The sequence below is a fragment of the Sinocyclocheilus anshuiensis genome, unplaced genomic scaffold, assembly GCF_001515605.1.
Source record: "Sinocyclocheilus anshuiensis isolate Anshui unplaced genomic scaffold, SAMN03320099.WGS_v1.1 scaffold207, whole genome shotgun sequence".
Taxonomy (NCBI): domain Eukaryota; kingdom Metazoa; phylum Chordata; class Actinopteri; order Cypriniformes; family Cyprinidae; genus Sinocyclocheilus; species Sinocyclocheilus anshuiensis.
The window spans coordinates 3,524,429-3,540,609 of record NW_015551045.1 but is presented as its reverse complement, the minus strand read 5'-3'; the positions used below and the strand labels follow the sequence as shown (position 1 = coordinate 3,540,609).

The window sequence follows — 16,181 nt, the reverse complement described above, 5'->3', positions numbered from 1 at the left end:
ATAAAATAAATAAATGAATGAATGGATGAATGATAATAATAGTAAATTAGTTTGGAGTTACAAGAGAATACAATTTCTACTTCAAAATTTAATGCATTCAGTGTGTTACTTGCCGCTTCTTTGTAATTGTCTGTGAAATTTACTAGCTATTTTTGAGAATTGTTTCTGCATTTTTTCTTTCGTTTGTGCAGATGAGATGTGTGAATAGTCTTAATTTCTCTTAGCGTTACAAATCATTTTGGGGCAAATTTATAGTTGCATTTATATTCATTCCTCGTATGCAGAATATCCATATCATATTTAATCATTGATAACGACAGTATTATTCTCCTCTGACCTCATTCTCTTATCCCTGTCCACATTCCTCTAGTCTGGATTCATGCTGGGTTTGGGATTATTGGATTCACATACTCAGTGCTGACTCAGTCTCTCCAGGGAACTTCTAGCTGGTCAAATCTGATGCTGACAGACGTGTGTACTTTAGTGAACAGCTCTGATGTATGGAGTATTGTGATGGACAAAAACGATCATTCGAGACCGTAGTCTATAAAGTGACAATGTGGCATTCTTCAAAGCTGCAAGGAATTCAGATTAACACCATGTCCTAACCAGATGCACCAAAGCATGTGATAAAAAGTTATTTTCAATGTTAATCAGAGTTTTTGCTCTAACCATCCATGACAGTGAAACGCGATGAGTAACAGGGGATTCTAGTTTTGGATGTGGCGTTGCAGCTGAAAGCTCATGTACCGTTTTTCGGTTTTGTAAAATATTTTAGTAACACTTTAGTAAAGGGAACAATTCTCACTATTAACTATTAGCTTATTAGCATGCATATTATTAACATATTGGCTGTTTATTAGTACTTAAAAAGCACATATTCTGCATAACCATATTTACACTGGGAACACTGTGTAAGGAAACAAGTGCATTCCATGACAAAGATTGCATTAGTATTTTGCATATATTTTTAAATAATTTGATTATGTACTTATCCATTTCATTGCAAGTGCAAGACAGCAGTGCGCTTGTAGAGAGGGCCCACCCAGATGCTCTTCTTATTGGCTATGATTTGTGATTGATTTTTTTTCAAATTCACTATAATCTTGTCACATTGCATCTAGAAGTCTTTCCTCAGAACACAATGTGGCAACACATATGTGAAATTTGTGTTAAGCCTCCAAAATAAATATAATAGGAGCAAAATCATGATGCCTCTACGCATTTTTGTGACAGCTGTCATTTCGCTGAAAGATGGAGACTGACTCATCTCGTCTATGATGTAGCGAGTAACAAATGACCTGCTCTGTCTGTCACTTATATGCAAGACAAACAGATAAAGAATCCCATTGTGATAAGGAAGCAAAAATACTGCACTGTATATTTTAGAATAGAAATGATATAGAATATGGTTGGTTTTCTAAATTTAATTGACAAAAAGTATATTTTGAACCCTGCCGTTATGTAATCAGAATACAAAAAGGTAACTGTATTCTGTTGTGAACATTTCATTTAAATAGAATTATAGAATTTGAGCAGCAAACATACAGGAAAGGAATTAAAAAATTTAAAACATTTATTAAAAACACAAATATATGTTCTTGCTTTCACTGCATAACATGTGTGACATTTAAAAATATTATTATTATTATTATTATTATTATTATTATTATTATTATTATTATTATTATTATTATTTTAGATTTAGCATATATGATCTTGAGGTAATCCAGAAGTTGTCATAGTGCATTACTTTAAAATTTGAATTATTTGCATTACATTACCTTAAAGCAAGTTATTAGTAATTGATACTGGAATAAATGTATAAAATAAAACTCTCATTTCTTGTAGTGTTATATATAACCTCGACAGACAATAACAGTGAACATGGCAACAGCAAACGGCATACACATGACGGTGGAGTTAAATTAGGTAACGAAGCATGGGTGTAACATATTAATGTAGCTATCACACTGCCGTCTGTGCATTTCACTGTGAGCGTCCTATAATTAACATGGCTAAGGAGCAAACAACATCGGTAAAAACAATTAATTTTTTTTATATAACATACTTTATGCAATAACAGCTGCTTGTCATGCTTTCTTGGAAATGTGGAGTAAACAGTCAGTTAACTTAGATGCTCAGTGTAAACGATCTTTAAAATACTTTGCTTGCTTAAAACCCTTCAATATGAGCATTAGCTTTCTCCTCCAAATCCCCATAAAGCACAAACCACTGCATATTTATAAATCTGTGCATTTGTGGGTCATATGGAGGATGCTTTGCATACGTACTGTAGCTGTACTAAAGCTGACTAAGGCACATTAATTCGAAATCCCTTTTTAGACACAGCAGGGCATGATATGATAATTAAACATTAACAACAGTCCTGACTCATAAATAATTTAGAGCCAGCAAAGACCCATCTTAAGACGTTATTAAGAGTGGACGTATCGATACTGCAAACATCCAAGCTTTAGTTCCCCTTACATTTAAATTCTCTACAGTGGTGCAGGTTTGAGAGACCCTCAGGGGGAAAAAAGCAACCAACCTATGGCCTTGCTACGATTCCTCGATTCCACCTGTGCCAGAGCCTCTTGGAAGAGGAAACAGTTTGTCATCTTTCATTATTGATAGTTTGATTGAATGGGGCCCCCAGAGTGAACTCTCTGCCTTGCTGGTGTGGTTCTGGGTTAATGCATAGCAGAGTGAGGAGGGAGAGTGGTTTGCTTTTATTCTTGTGCCTCTGTTTGTCCAAAGAAGGATGACATTTGAGACAACAGTTCTTAGATGTTCCATCTTATGTGGAACCATTTAGAGGTGGGTTCTAATGGTTAACTGTTAGTTCTTTATATTAAGCTGGTATACGAATTTTACCAAATTTTACATTATTACACCTTGTCTAAACTGAATATGAGCAGCATGATACGATGAATCAAAAGCCAACAGAACCCATTATAATCAGTATTGCTGTCTACACTGGATGTGGCACAGTGTGGCCTATATTGTTATCCTATATAATGACAGTCCTACTGTAAAGTGTTGAATTAGCAGGGTCCTGATACAACCCAGGCTCATTGGAAATACGTTCTTGTGGCGACGTTTCTGCAACACTGATATTACGTACCTTACTGAGCGTTTCACAGCAGCTTCAAAGTTAATGTCTAGTGAGTGGTGCTAAAACGTGCATTCAGTTTGTGACTGTGGCCACATTTTTATTGTGTTTTGGTTCAGGCACGTATTGCAGCATTTTTTATTAGGTTGCTTCAGGTACGTATTGCAGCGGTTCAGAATTTGAATATCCGGCGAGTGTTTCTAAATGGTTAATGCTTTATTGTGTTGGAAAATAACAACCCCCCTACACCAAACCCAACCCTTAACCTACACAATAGTGTTAATGAAAGCAAAAGTGATATAAAAATGCATTCACTGATGCAACCATGCTATTTTAACTTCCTTATACATGGGTTTGAGCTGTTTTGTCAGATTGTAGTTTCACAGGATAAGTACCAGAGCGCTTCACCTCGTGTGAGCAATACCGAACAAACTTGCAGTTTTGGAAAACCCATACATACAGTATGTTTCTGTATATGTGACGATAACGTTCAAAAATATCAGTTTTCAAATCTCGCAGCATGTTAAATTTGTTTTGAAGTCAAAAGATGATATTGTGCAAGGAATTGTGCGAAAATTAGGCTTTCTTAATCAAAACTCTGGCTCTGTAAATCATACTTTGTGTAAAAATGAATCAAAGTTTTTGGAGTTTTACCGTCTCTAGTGTTAATTTCAACTGGAAACTGCAGCAATTCTGATTTCTCGCTCATTAACTCACCATGCGAGTATCCTTAGCAGATCAGGCAAATCAACTCAACTGGCTAAAGGAAAAGTAATTTGCTATATGCAATACTATATTTTTGGAGAATAAGAACCACCTTGATGTAGAAGTTTGTCCAAAAGGAGACGGACAGTTCAAACAAGGAAGTTCGAAGCAGAGTTGAACTCAAAAATGGCAAATCATCTTCATGTGATCACACTTTCCACCCAATATCATTAGCACCTTCATTTTCAACACGGTTTGTCAGTGTTGTGAACCATTAACATATCTTTCACACACCCCAAATAGAAGCTTTCCCATAGATAACCTTGTGCTAGCAAGTGTGACATGAAGTTTTACCAATAATTAAAGTTAAACAAAAAAACGTTGATACTGATACAAACAATTAATTCAAGAATGATAAATAAAATGGTTGCAGGCTAGATACAAACAGTAAGCTTGGACTGAGTGAGTGAATCCTATTCATAATTGTATTTTTTCAGTTTATTAAAATCATCTTAAAGTCTGTGTCGACTGGAAGTTGCGACCAAATTGTGGCGTTTTAGAATATTACGAAAAATAGAGTGAGGGGCTAGATTTCAGCGCACATTCTCGACATCTCTAGCTCACTGCAGACTGACACTTGACGACGTCAATTTGAAGGAACAGCATTTCTGAGGGAAAGCAAATTTTCAGATTTTGACTAAAGATTACGAAGACAAACGCTTTTTTTCTGTGGATTAATTGTTCACCACAAGACTAGTAATGTGCACTAACAAAGTAAATAGGGTCAGTTTCGATTTCATGCGGACTTAAAGACAATAGCTATGTTTCCATCCAAAGATGTGAATTTAACATATGCGCAAAACTGGAATATCGCATAAAGCATTTGCGAATAAAGCACCGTTTCCATCCAACGTCGTCACTTCCTGATAAACTGGCACTAAATATCTCTAAGAAAACTAGGAGAAGCCACTGAATATAATAATTTTCATATGCAACAAATTGCTTGCGCTTCAGAGAGAGCAGACGTAACACAATAAATGTGGTCATTGCTTTTAGAGGTGGATGCCTGCTGTTTGGGAATGCAGTCGTGTAAGACAGTAATTATACAGAAATACTTTGATGACAGACTTTCCTCAGGCATTTCAGAATGACCAAAACAACATATACAGTAGATGCTGTGAACGAGATCGGTCCGCTGGTTAGTCAATTTATCCCGTCTCATAGCGCAAAGTCACATGACTTTTTCAATGCGCATGGTGGAATTTATTCGGTAAATGTGTTTCCATCGTAGTTTATGCACATCTTTTCTTATCGGATAAAAAGTTTATCCTACTCAGTCGTGCGCATAAGTTTTTTATGCACATTTTTCGAATTTATGCGCATCTTGGCATTTCCATCCAGCGTTTTTGTATGCGATAATCCAAAATGTGCATAAAAATAGGTGGATGGAAACATAGCTAACGATGTTACAACAGCAATGGCATTTACCTCAGTCCGTAAAGAACAGTGCCATCTGGATGGAGCCGAATCATTCGGTTCTTCACCGTCACACCGTGCAGGAAAGACTTCTTGTCATTCAGGAAGTAGGTATCGGGGAGCCATAACTGATCAGCCACACGGTTGTCCAAAGTGAGGTTCAAAGCCATCTCAGCATAGGCCAACCGTTTGTCCCTCCAGCTTTGTTGGAAATACATGGTGATGGTATAGTCCTGCAAAGAGCACAGAAAATCAGATTGAGGTTGAGAGTTGAGGTGTGATAAAAGTTTTTATTTTGTACAGTTATTTCCAATGGCATATAACATCAGTTGGCAAAAGTAATACTTGATATGCAAACAGATTTGATTGCAACTGCAATGTAATCTAGTAAATATATTTTACACAATAATATACATTTTTATTTCATATCATCACCCTTAATCGAGTATTATGTTTCAAATGAAAAAATAAATAAATAAATAAATCAAGTCTTATGTGTATTTGCTCTGGTTTGACAGAATTGGAACATGCAGGAGGACAAACTCATTATAGAGAAGGTAATGAAAACATTATAAAATGGATTAAGATGTGTACCGACATTGATATTGATTGAATAAGCAGACAAATATACTGTTTTGATGGGATTAGGTCCATCTGAGCAGTGACTTTTGGATGTAGGGCAAACAGGATTGGCTAAGGACACTCTTAAGATCCACTGATATGTCTCAGCGCTGCTTCAACGCTAACTGTGAAATGCATTTTAATGATAATACATTCCGTATAGACACGAGTCTAATGTAATAAGCCTACATTTAATTGTGCTGCATGATTTAAGGAAATGGTCCTTAAAGTGCTTGATTCACTCAGCAAGGACCTTGTTTACAAACTGTAGATTTCAGCCAATTTCATATTTTCTGTACAATTGATGACATCATAACCAAATACAAGCTTTAAATTTCAGTTTACTATAATTGCTTGTCAGTACATCCGACAGTACAAATTTCAAAGACAATACAGGTAATTAAGAAATTACAGATGTATCTAAAGTTAGCATGAAATGGAAGTTCACCCAATCTCTTTTCTAAATGCATGCTTTTTTTTTTTTGTCTATGATCCATTACACTCGGATGTATGGCACAAAATGGAAGAAAAGATCTGTCACCATACTTTCATCAGTTTTCTTTTTTTTTTTCTCCCAGCTCTTTGCCTCTCTTATGTAGCACAGCACCTTTCTCTACATTTTTTTTAATGTCCGCGGAAAGGGAAGTCAAACAAAACATCCGACAGAAGAATTTGTGGTACAGTATCTTCAAAACACCACAGTACAAAGACATTCCAGCAGTATCTTCATGATGGATAAATCAAAGAGACACACTTGTTTTGAAGACTTGAGTGAATACTTCAAACAAATTCAAATCAAATCTTCTGACTGAAACTGTATGGAAATTATGGAAAAATTCTTCAGTGGCCATAAATGGAGGGATTGCAGTTGGAAGAAAACATGGCATCATCTCTGTGTCTTTTTAATGGCTTCGTTAAACCTTACAAAATAGTTCCTGAAACTAGTATTTTTTGTTTAATTTTTAACAAATTATCAAAAAATGATGACAGTCAACCACAGAAGGCCAAACTAAATATGAAGAATACTACATTAATTTCTAATAAGCTTTGCAATTTTATAAAACTGTAAGGTGTTGTCATGATCCATAGAACTGCATGCAACAAAGAAGCCGAGCCACAATCCACAATGTTATCACAATTATTAATTACTACTCACAGACGAGGACATACTGTACAAAACATCATGAATACCAGTTTATATAACTGTGTTTATTTGATTCACGTGTGACTAGAAGGTAATTTACACTATAAGGAACAAACCAGTTGTGGTTTATACAGTTTGACACACACCAAGGAAGGCTGAAATGCTTATTTTGTATTTGCGGGAAAAAAAAAACGTTTTTTAATAAAATTCTGGTCTAAATAAACAACTTTTTACAATTTTATAGGAATTAACATTAATTAACAGTCAAAATTAAACAGAATTTTGAAAAATTTATATTTAGCCCAAATTAGGACTCAGTGGCCCGGTTTCACGGACAGGGCTTAGCCTAAACCAGGATTAGGCCATAGTTCAATTAGGACATTTAAGTCATTTTTATAAATGTGCCTTAGAAAAAAAACATTACTGGTGTGCATCTTGAGACAAAACAAAGGCACTGATATATTTTAAGATCAGTCAAAGCAAGTTTCTTTCATTTGAAACAGCTCAGACTTACATTTTAGTCTAGGACTATAGGCTTAAGCCTTGTCTGTGAAACCGGGGGAGTATGTCTAATTTTGTAATTACTGATAAATAATCACAAAATGTTCATAATCATAATTTAACCAGAAACCACTTTTTAGACCGTTATGTCTGTACATTCTTAAAGCCTTTGTGAAGCTAGTGTGCTGTCCCTTCAATGTCCCGGAGCGATTTCATGCAAAGTTTAATCTAATTGAATTTCACTTGGAGTTTGATAATGCTGCGACCAGAGCTGATTAACACACCTGCAGTTTAATGCAAGCATCACATGAAGGAGACGGCTTGCAGCATAAACACTGTCTAAACCTGATGAAGGGTTTACAACAATTCATTCTACAGCAGTGATACTCACAGAAATTAGTCAGATTAAGAACATAAACTATTTTCTACTTTGGGTTAGGAAATACTACACTAGATGTCCCTGCTACGTTCAGTTCATGTCAGAGTGACTGTATTTGCGAAATGAGTGCACACGAATGCTACCGTAATATTCTCATTACCAGTGTAGATTTTCATTGAGCTGACAAACTTCCAAATTAGGGTATGTACAATATAGTTTGAATGCATTTTAAATACTTCACTATTTTTGGAAGACTTACAAGTTTGCAATGGACTATGGCTGTATATTTCTTTGCAGTTAACCTTTAATGTCACAGTTCTGGCCTGCCGCTAGTGAATAGTTTGGGCCAATCAGCAATGTCACAACATCTTTTAAAAATTAATTTTGGTGTACTTTCGCAAAAAAAAAAGCTACCTGTCTGAAGTGAAATGCATATATATATTGCCTAGTTAGTTCTGCCCAAAATCACTCTAACACACATCACAGTGTAATTACGACTTCTAGGAACTTCCTTGGAACACTTAAACGAAGCATATATTTAATCAGTAGCCAATTTTCTACTCCATTTTGACTGCCTCATCAACCTTTTTCTCAGAGGCAAAACTGGACAGTGAGAAATGTCAGAGCTGTAAAATGAACTTGCCCCATATATAATCTTCAAAGTACCTCTTTGAAAGAAGCGTTTAGTTATGCATTTTTCTGTGAAGAAAAAAAAAATTGTTTCCTGAAAATGAGGAGCTAATGTATTCTGAGCACAGTGTCTTCTGTTCACACATCTGCTCGGCTGGGTTTATTTTAGTCAGGTGAAGACTGCTGCCTGCGAAGACTGTCGAAGGGCCCTCTCTGATGATGAGGACACGGCATGCTTTAGGGGCCTCTGGGAACTGAAGTCCCCACAAGTGCCATAAGTTCAGCCATCTAACTGACACAGAGGGTCTTAAGGTAGCGAATCGCACCCAAGCCCACTTGACAGGTTGACATGACCTCTGATTTCCCTCCTAATCATTTTTAAATCACAGAAGCAAAATGCTATGTATAATGTGTAATTTACATCTTTCCATGTTTCCAGTCACACTTTATATACAGCATACTGTATAGTGAATTTCCTCATTGATGCTGTCTCCAGTCTTTTCTCAAACTGTATAAATAATTGGTGGCAAGTCTTAAATTAAATTAAATTAAATTAAATGTAATTTAAATTTAATTTAATTCGGGAGGGGTTTTTTTATTTTATTTTTCCAAAACTCATCAAAAACAGGTTTTAATGAATCGGAATTTAATTTTTGATTAGACCAATAAAAAAAAAAATTAATAAAAAAAAGTGCATTAAATCGTATAATTTTCAGACCCAAAAAACAGTGTAAAAAGAGATCTGCAGGGGAAAGTGCTCTAGTTAGGACCAAGCAGTCAAACTAATGTGGAAGCAACTTTATTTTTCTGGTGTTCTCAAAAAATTTCCCAATAAGAAATCTAATCTAGGATCATATTTCCTGCTGTCAAACCATTATTATTCGACAGTAACCTGAGGAAAACTGATTCAGGTGCAGCACTTCCTCTCTGGGGTGCTTTATGGATTCAGGCTACAGTCATTGAAGCCGAGGCACTAATAAAACCAAAGTCCCTGACTCTGCATGAAGAAATGATGAATGCAGTAAGTCTGCATGGGGTCTCCACGGTAAGTATGTATAGGGAGTTGTCAGCAGAAATTTAGATGACCGCTCTTTAAGTAAACTGCTTTTTAAGGGCTCCAGGGTGGTGTTTAACTTGAGGTGATGGTCCAGAGCCAAAAGGTCTACTGATGCTACATAATTGGTCATGACCGCAGTTATACATAATCATGCATACTGATCGTTTTCTTACATAACACTCAATTGAACAGCCTTTAAACATACTGCATGTTTCCAAAGAAACATAGCTAAATTATTCAGTAAATGCCAAACTTGTACTCAAAGAAAGTCTGCAAAAATACATCCCAGTGTACTGTGTTAATAGTACACAGTACACTGGGACGTTTTTTTTTTCTTCTATACAGGTGTTGTGCACATATTTTGAATTGCACATTACATTGTGTAGTTTTAAAGTTGAAGGAAATGTTTGTAGATTTCCTGCAATTTTCTGTAAGGACATTAGTTGTTTTTCTTACACTGTAAAACAATAATTAAACACATTATATCAAATAATATATTGACTTGTAAAGACACTTTTTATAAGTGCATCAGCCACAATAATTAATATTGATATATTTTGTGATATATCAACATATAGGCCTAATTAACATTTTACCGAGCTATTCATGAGGTTCATCTTTATGATAGTCTAACAACAATCAGCAACAACAGTAATGAATAATGCCAAATTCATTTTACTAACCATGTTGACTTCTGAAATGGAGTCAATACTGGCAATATTTATACTCATTCCCACAATGACTGGAGGACCTAAAGAAAAGAAAAAACAAAGAGAGAGAAAAGTTTAGGCAATTACAACATTAATGCATTGTGGCAACATCATAAAAAGTGTAATGAGGAGCAAAACAAGAATCTAAACATAAAAGTGGAGACCTTTTCACAGAAAGCCAAATACACATCAGCTTGTGGATATCTATTTCACTTGGTACTAAGTGCTTCCAAAAGACACTAAAGTGGTAAACTTTCCAGTGATTATTTAATTCTGTTCTCATTGTGTCAACCCAGAACCTTGTAAACACAACTTTGTTTCCAGATATTCTTTATTCTGAGCTCTTACTCCTGGAAATTGTGTAAAGCTCACCAATCAGAATATAGCTTGCCAAAAAAGCTTAAAAAAAAAAAAGCTTTCCAGTTTTGTGTGCAATATGCATCAGACGGTCAGTGAACAGACTGTGGGTGTGCGGTCTGAGACTGAGACTATTATGAGACAAACAACCTTGTAAACATTGGCAGTTTGCCTTTTCTGTATGTGGGTGCAAGTGAGAACGCATGTGTTACAAAAGGCTACAGAAAAATGTAATAAAGCATAGACCACATAGCTACAAAGAAAAAATGCATGACAATGGGCCAGAATTACTCATGCCATTCATTATTTAGCCAAAGCATTTACCTCAAATAATATGCCTTCCTTTAATAGGTTCATTTATAAATTGGGAATTGTTTACTAAACATATGCACATCAATCTGAGGTTTTAAGTTTTAAACCTTTACTCAAAAATACATCTCCTTAAAATACTCTGCATGACTAATTTACTAAATATGGCATTTGCCTTGGTGGTGAGGGGTTAGTCAAAGCACTCCACTTGTGTGCTGCTTGGGAAACATTTACAACCAGAACAATATGAATATTAAAATGAGCCTTATTTTTTAATGCTGAAACCTTTTGCCATCGTCAGTCAACAAAACCACTGGTTAGGTACGACAAAAATCTCTGTGATAGCAGAGATTTTCAGAGACAAACATTAACAATTCAGAGGTGTGTTTAACATGGTGGAGTTTCTTTTGAAGAATCCATGCGTGTGAGTATGTATGTATGTATTTATTTATTTATTTGTTTGTTTGTTTGTTTGTTTACCCATGAGTGCCACGATAACCAAGATAAGAGAATGGGCTATCGGTTAACACTGTCCTAAATCCAGATGGCCAAAGCAACATCAGGAAAAAAGAAAAATCATGTCAGAGACGGATAAATTTATTCAATTTTTAAGACTACAAAGTAAAAAAAAATTAAATCAATCAACCAAGCAAGCAAGCAAGCAAGCAAGCAACCAACCAACCAACCAACCAATCAATCAATCAACCAAGCAGCCAGCCAACCAACTAACCAATCAATCAATCAATCAATCAATCAATCAATCAATCAATCAACCAGCCAATCAATCAATCAATCAATCAATCAATCAGCCAGCAAACCAACCAACCAATCAATCAACCAAGCAGCCAACCAACCAACCAATCAATCAACCAAGCAGCCAATCAATCAATCAATCAATCAATCAATCAATCAATCAATCAATCAATCAACCAAGCAGCCAACCAACCAACCAACCAACCAACCAACCAATCAATCAATCCATCAATCAAATATTTGGACTAACATGCACCAATGAATCATACACAATAATACTAAGAACATCCAAATGTTCTTCTTGATATATTCATATATGATAGATTCATAAAGGAATCAGTCTTTTGAGGTTCTTTCAATGAATCAGTTGATTCAGTGTACAAAAAATAAAATAAAAAAAGTTTATTCCCCTATTAAATATGATTTAAATTCTGCTAATATATACATTTTTGTACATTTTACCTTTCCTTAAAGTTTTTAATTTTTATTTTTTTTACTGTATGTTTTCTGAGATTTCCTTTGCTTGTCATCCATCTTCTGTGCTGTCTTAAAAATGTCTCTAAGATGTCATCCAGACCCACTGAAGAAAAAAAAAAAACATAGTTCTTTTGACTGCAGTTTTGAAATATTTACTAACTGAGCACTTGACTGAGAGTGCAGTCTTCCATCTCTCCGTGTATCCTCTCCATCTTCTTTGTGCAGTGGTACTTTTCACCCCCATCTTTTCACTGCTGACATGTTTGCATGGCATCCCGCCTCACTCTTAAATGCCCGCAGTTCCGTTACTCTCTCAGCCCACCTCATAAAATCAGAAGTGGGAGAGAAAGAGAGAGAGAAACGGCACTTGCGGACCAAAGGAAAAAATTGAGCTATTTTCCTGTGCGCTTTGTGAAGGCAACCAGCAAGAATTTTCCCAGGAGATGTCAAAGTACATTCATTGGCTAGTTGTAAACAGCGAAGCCTGAAATCTTCCGCACGCTCCTGCCGCTACATATTTTTGACCCGGGCTTCCATGAAATGAAGGAACATTGGAGAACGCTCTCCCTCGGCTTCCAAGCCGCGGCTCTAAATAAAACCACTTACCTGAGTCTGAGGCTCTTAGAGAGAAAGAGTGTTTTGGCCTACTCTCCTACTACTCCGGTCATTAGGAAGTGCTGCAAATGTTAGCCATCTTCCTTATAAACACTTGTGCTGCCGCAGCTTAAAAGCATGTTCCGGGTTCAAGATGTTCAAGAGTATCTGTGACATGCTGTCATTTATTTGCACAACCCCATTTAGTCTGTTGAGGGTTTAAAACTCAGCTGCCTAAATATGGCTGGACTACTTTTTAGGCAAATTCTGTTTATGTGTGAATGATGTAGTTCCTGTAGGTGGAGTTTCTTGAGATTGTCTGCCTGTCCCTTCTTAGATTTCAGCTGCTTGAGGCTTTAATCTAACCCAAAACACAAGAAGGAATGTCTTTGGTACAGGCTAGCTCAATATAGTACAAAGTACAAAGGTTTTAGAACAACTTATTGTATCATTTTATTTGAATGTTTACATTGCATGTGTTTTATAGCTGTATATGTTGTATGTAATTTTTTAATGTTAAAATACTTTTTCCCATCCCAGTTTAATATGCAGGGGCAGCTACACTCTTAAAAATAAAGGTGCTTCACGATGCCATAGAAGAACCTTTTTGTCTAAATGGTTCCATAAAGAACCTTTAACATCTGAAGAACCTTTCTGTTTCACAAAAGGTTCTTTGGGGCGAAAGAAGGTTCTTCAGATTATAAAAAGGTAAGAAAGAGATGGTTCTTTAAAGAACCTTTGACTGAATGGTTCTTTGTGGAACCAAAAATGGTTCTTCTATGGCATCGCTTGAAGAACCTTTTGAAGCACCTTTATTTTTAAGAGTGTATAAATAAGCCATTTATATATGATTCCCATGAAATGTACAGCATTGGCTCAACCAATGGATGAAAAGTCTGAAATCTGTTTGTCATTAAAAAGAAGAAGGGGAAAAAAAAGGATTTTGGGTTCAATAAAAGATAAGCTCAGCATTGGTAGAATAATGTTTGTTAAGACACTTTCATTCAAAGTCACTGGGGCCAAATTTTGGAGTATGCGATGGCTTCATGAAGCATAACTGTGAGGCTTATAATTTTATTTATAATAATAATAAGAAGAAGAAGAAGTCAAAACTAGTGTATTATTTGAGCTAGGGCTTTGTGTTCTCAAGACAACGAAGCTGCAACAATGGTTTTGACAGAAAATATTAGTATGGTTTTTTTCTTCCACACTAAAATTGTGTTAATATGCATACTGTTTATATCAAGTGGCCATACTACTAAAAAAGTGACTATTTTGAATATTGTTTACAAATTGGCATTATTCACATCCATCGTAAGTGCTTAACTATAACCCATGTTTTTGCTTTTTTAAGGATAAAGAGAGACAAGAGACCAGTTTGTCATAATCAACATTATGCCACACATTCTGTCGACTGATCTTAACTTGTACTGATCCGGGAATATTTCCTCTGATTTGATAATAAAAAGAAACAAGGCCATTCATCAGGAATGTATTTCGACTGCATATAATGACATTTAAAATATCTTTAAATGAAAACGCATGAAAACGCAACGCTTTGTCTAAAGAAACACAGAGAACACAAAATAGCCGATCATTTCAACTTGAAGCTGTCAAATATTCAATAGGACTATTTGCGGCATTGCTCCTTTTAAATACCCTGATATTTTGAATTTATTTGGTTAATGCTCCGTGGCACCTGTATATCCCCCTTTCTGAACCCCACCACCAGCAGCACCTCAGGAATTCAGTGAGTTTCCACCAATTTTTCCCTCTCCAACTGCACTGGCAGATGGCACCATCATCTGTATACATATTTAAATGACAAATGTAAGGCAGGTGGCTTCTCTAGAGAAGCTATCTCCATTCAGAAGACCGCTTTTCTCCCCCAATGCCTTTGTTTTGCTAAACCGAGGCCAGATCACATGGAGCCAGGCCCAGACACAGCAAAAACCATGTAGAAACAGCAAAAATAGCAGTTCTGACGGAACACAAGTGCCAAGGATACTGCGTCCCGGGCTGAATTCTCGTGGGTCGCTGCTTTTTCCCTTAGCAGCTTTTCACTGACAAAGCAATGTATCTCTCCTGCAGGTAATGATGACGGTAATGCCTAGCGTTTGTGTTGAACCTCTTTCCCTAGGAGAGAGCTGAAAGTGCTTACTGGTGGGGGGTGAAGGAAACTCATAGCAGTCGATCTGGGTGATGTATAGCCGCAAGTCTTCGGCATAACAGCGGATTGCCAAGAATGTATCGCCCCAATTAGTTCAGAAGTTGATGAGCTCTCACGGCATAACGGAGCATAATATAAATATGTCTCCGTTTGTGCTAAACAAATACATACCTATGGGTCAGGAGTCCCTTACCATAGGTAGGATTATGTGAGGTGCCCTACAGCACCCTCTACTGATGCTAAAGGGTCTTGCAGGGCTATTGCATCTTTCTGCGTTTGCTGTTGAAACATTCAGTTTCAATCTGAAGCAAAGATATCAGTGCTTTAGGACTGAAGTGTGTATATATATATATATAGGTGTGTGTGTGTGTTTGTAGATAGATAGATAGATAGATAGATAGATAGATTTTCCTATAAATACTATATTATTACATTTCAAGCCTTTTATAGGTAAATGTTTGCAATTGCATGTGAATTAGAGTAAGGACAGGCCCACATGCCTTTCATCAACGCAGTCACGCACAGCACCATACATGGAGAAATAGAGTGGTGAAGAAAATACCACTCTTCCACCCGATTCAAAATTCTAATCAGCAACTCATTGCTTAGCAACAGAGGGGTTCCTTAGCAACAAGGCGGCATTGTCACTCTTACATTGCAACGAGAGACACGGTGCTTTTCATAAATTGTATTCAATCTGCTTCATTTTCCCCTCTCATGAATGGCCAAACGTTGGCATCATGTCCTTTTGTCAGATGAGGAACATATATGACGACTCCGTTAAATCATTAGAGATGGAACACTAGGGGTTGGACACATATATTAATAGATGTTCCAGACGCATGTTTAAAACATGGAGCGTTCGCATGGGCGACGATGAAAGGAGAATACTTATATGTTCCTCTACCTGACATTTATAGCTATTAACACATTATTGACATTTAAAAGTCTCTGGATGTGGTGAGTCACAACTAACAACGTATTTACAACGTATCCTACACTAAAAAGAACACAGCAGGCTGATAATAGCCATTTAATTTAGTGTCTATTGGTAGAACAAAATCACACAAAACATGAGTTTTTAGTATTTTTTGTAAGAACGAGCAAAAAACTGAGTAGGAAATAAAACAGCTCAAATAATTTTAGCTTAACCCTAACTTTTTTCAGTCCCTGTTTTGTACTC

At 36.2% G+C, this 16,181-nt stretch overlaps 1 protein-coding gene across 1 annotated transcript in view; it reads right to left on the bottom strand.

The window, feature by feature from the left end:
• Window positions 1–16,181, bottom strand: part of LOC107661713 (gamma-aminobutyric acid receptor subunit beta-4-like) — a 48,660-nt gene that overhangs the window by 13,425 nt on the left and 19,054 nt on the right. The window contains exons 3-4 of the mRNA XM_016451456.1: window positions 10,312–10,379; window positions 5,309–5,529 (exon numbers count right to left, since the gene is read on the bottom strand). Coding sequence (XP_016306942.1) covers window positions 5,309–5,529; window positions 10,312–10,379 — 289 coding nt within the window. The remainder of the gene's footprint in view (window positions 1–5,308; window positions 5,530–10,311; window positions 10,380–16,181) is intronic.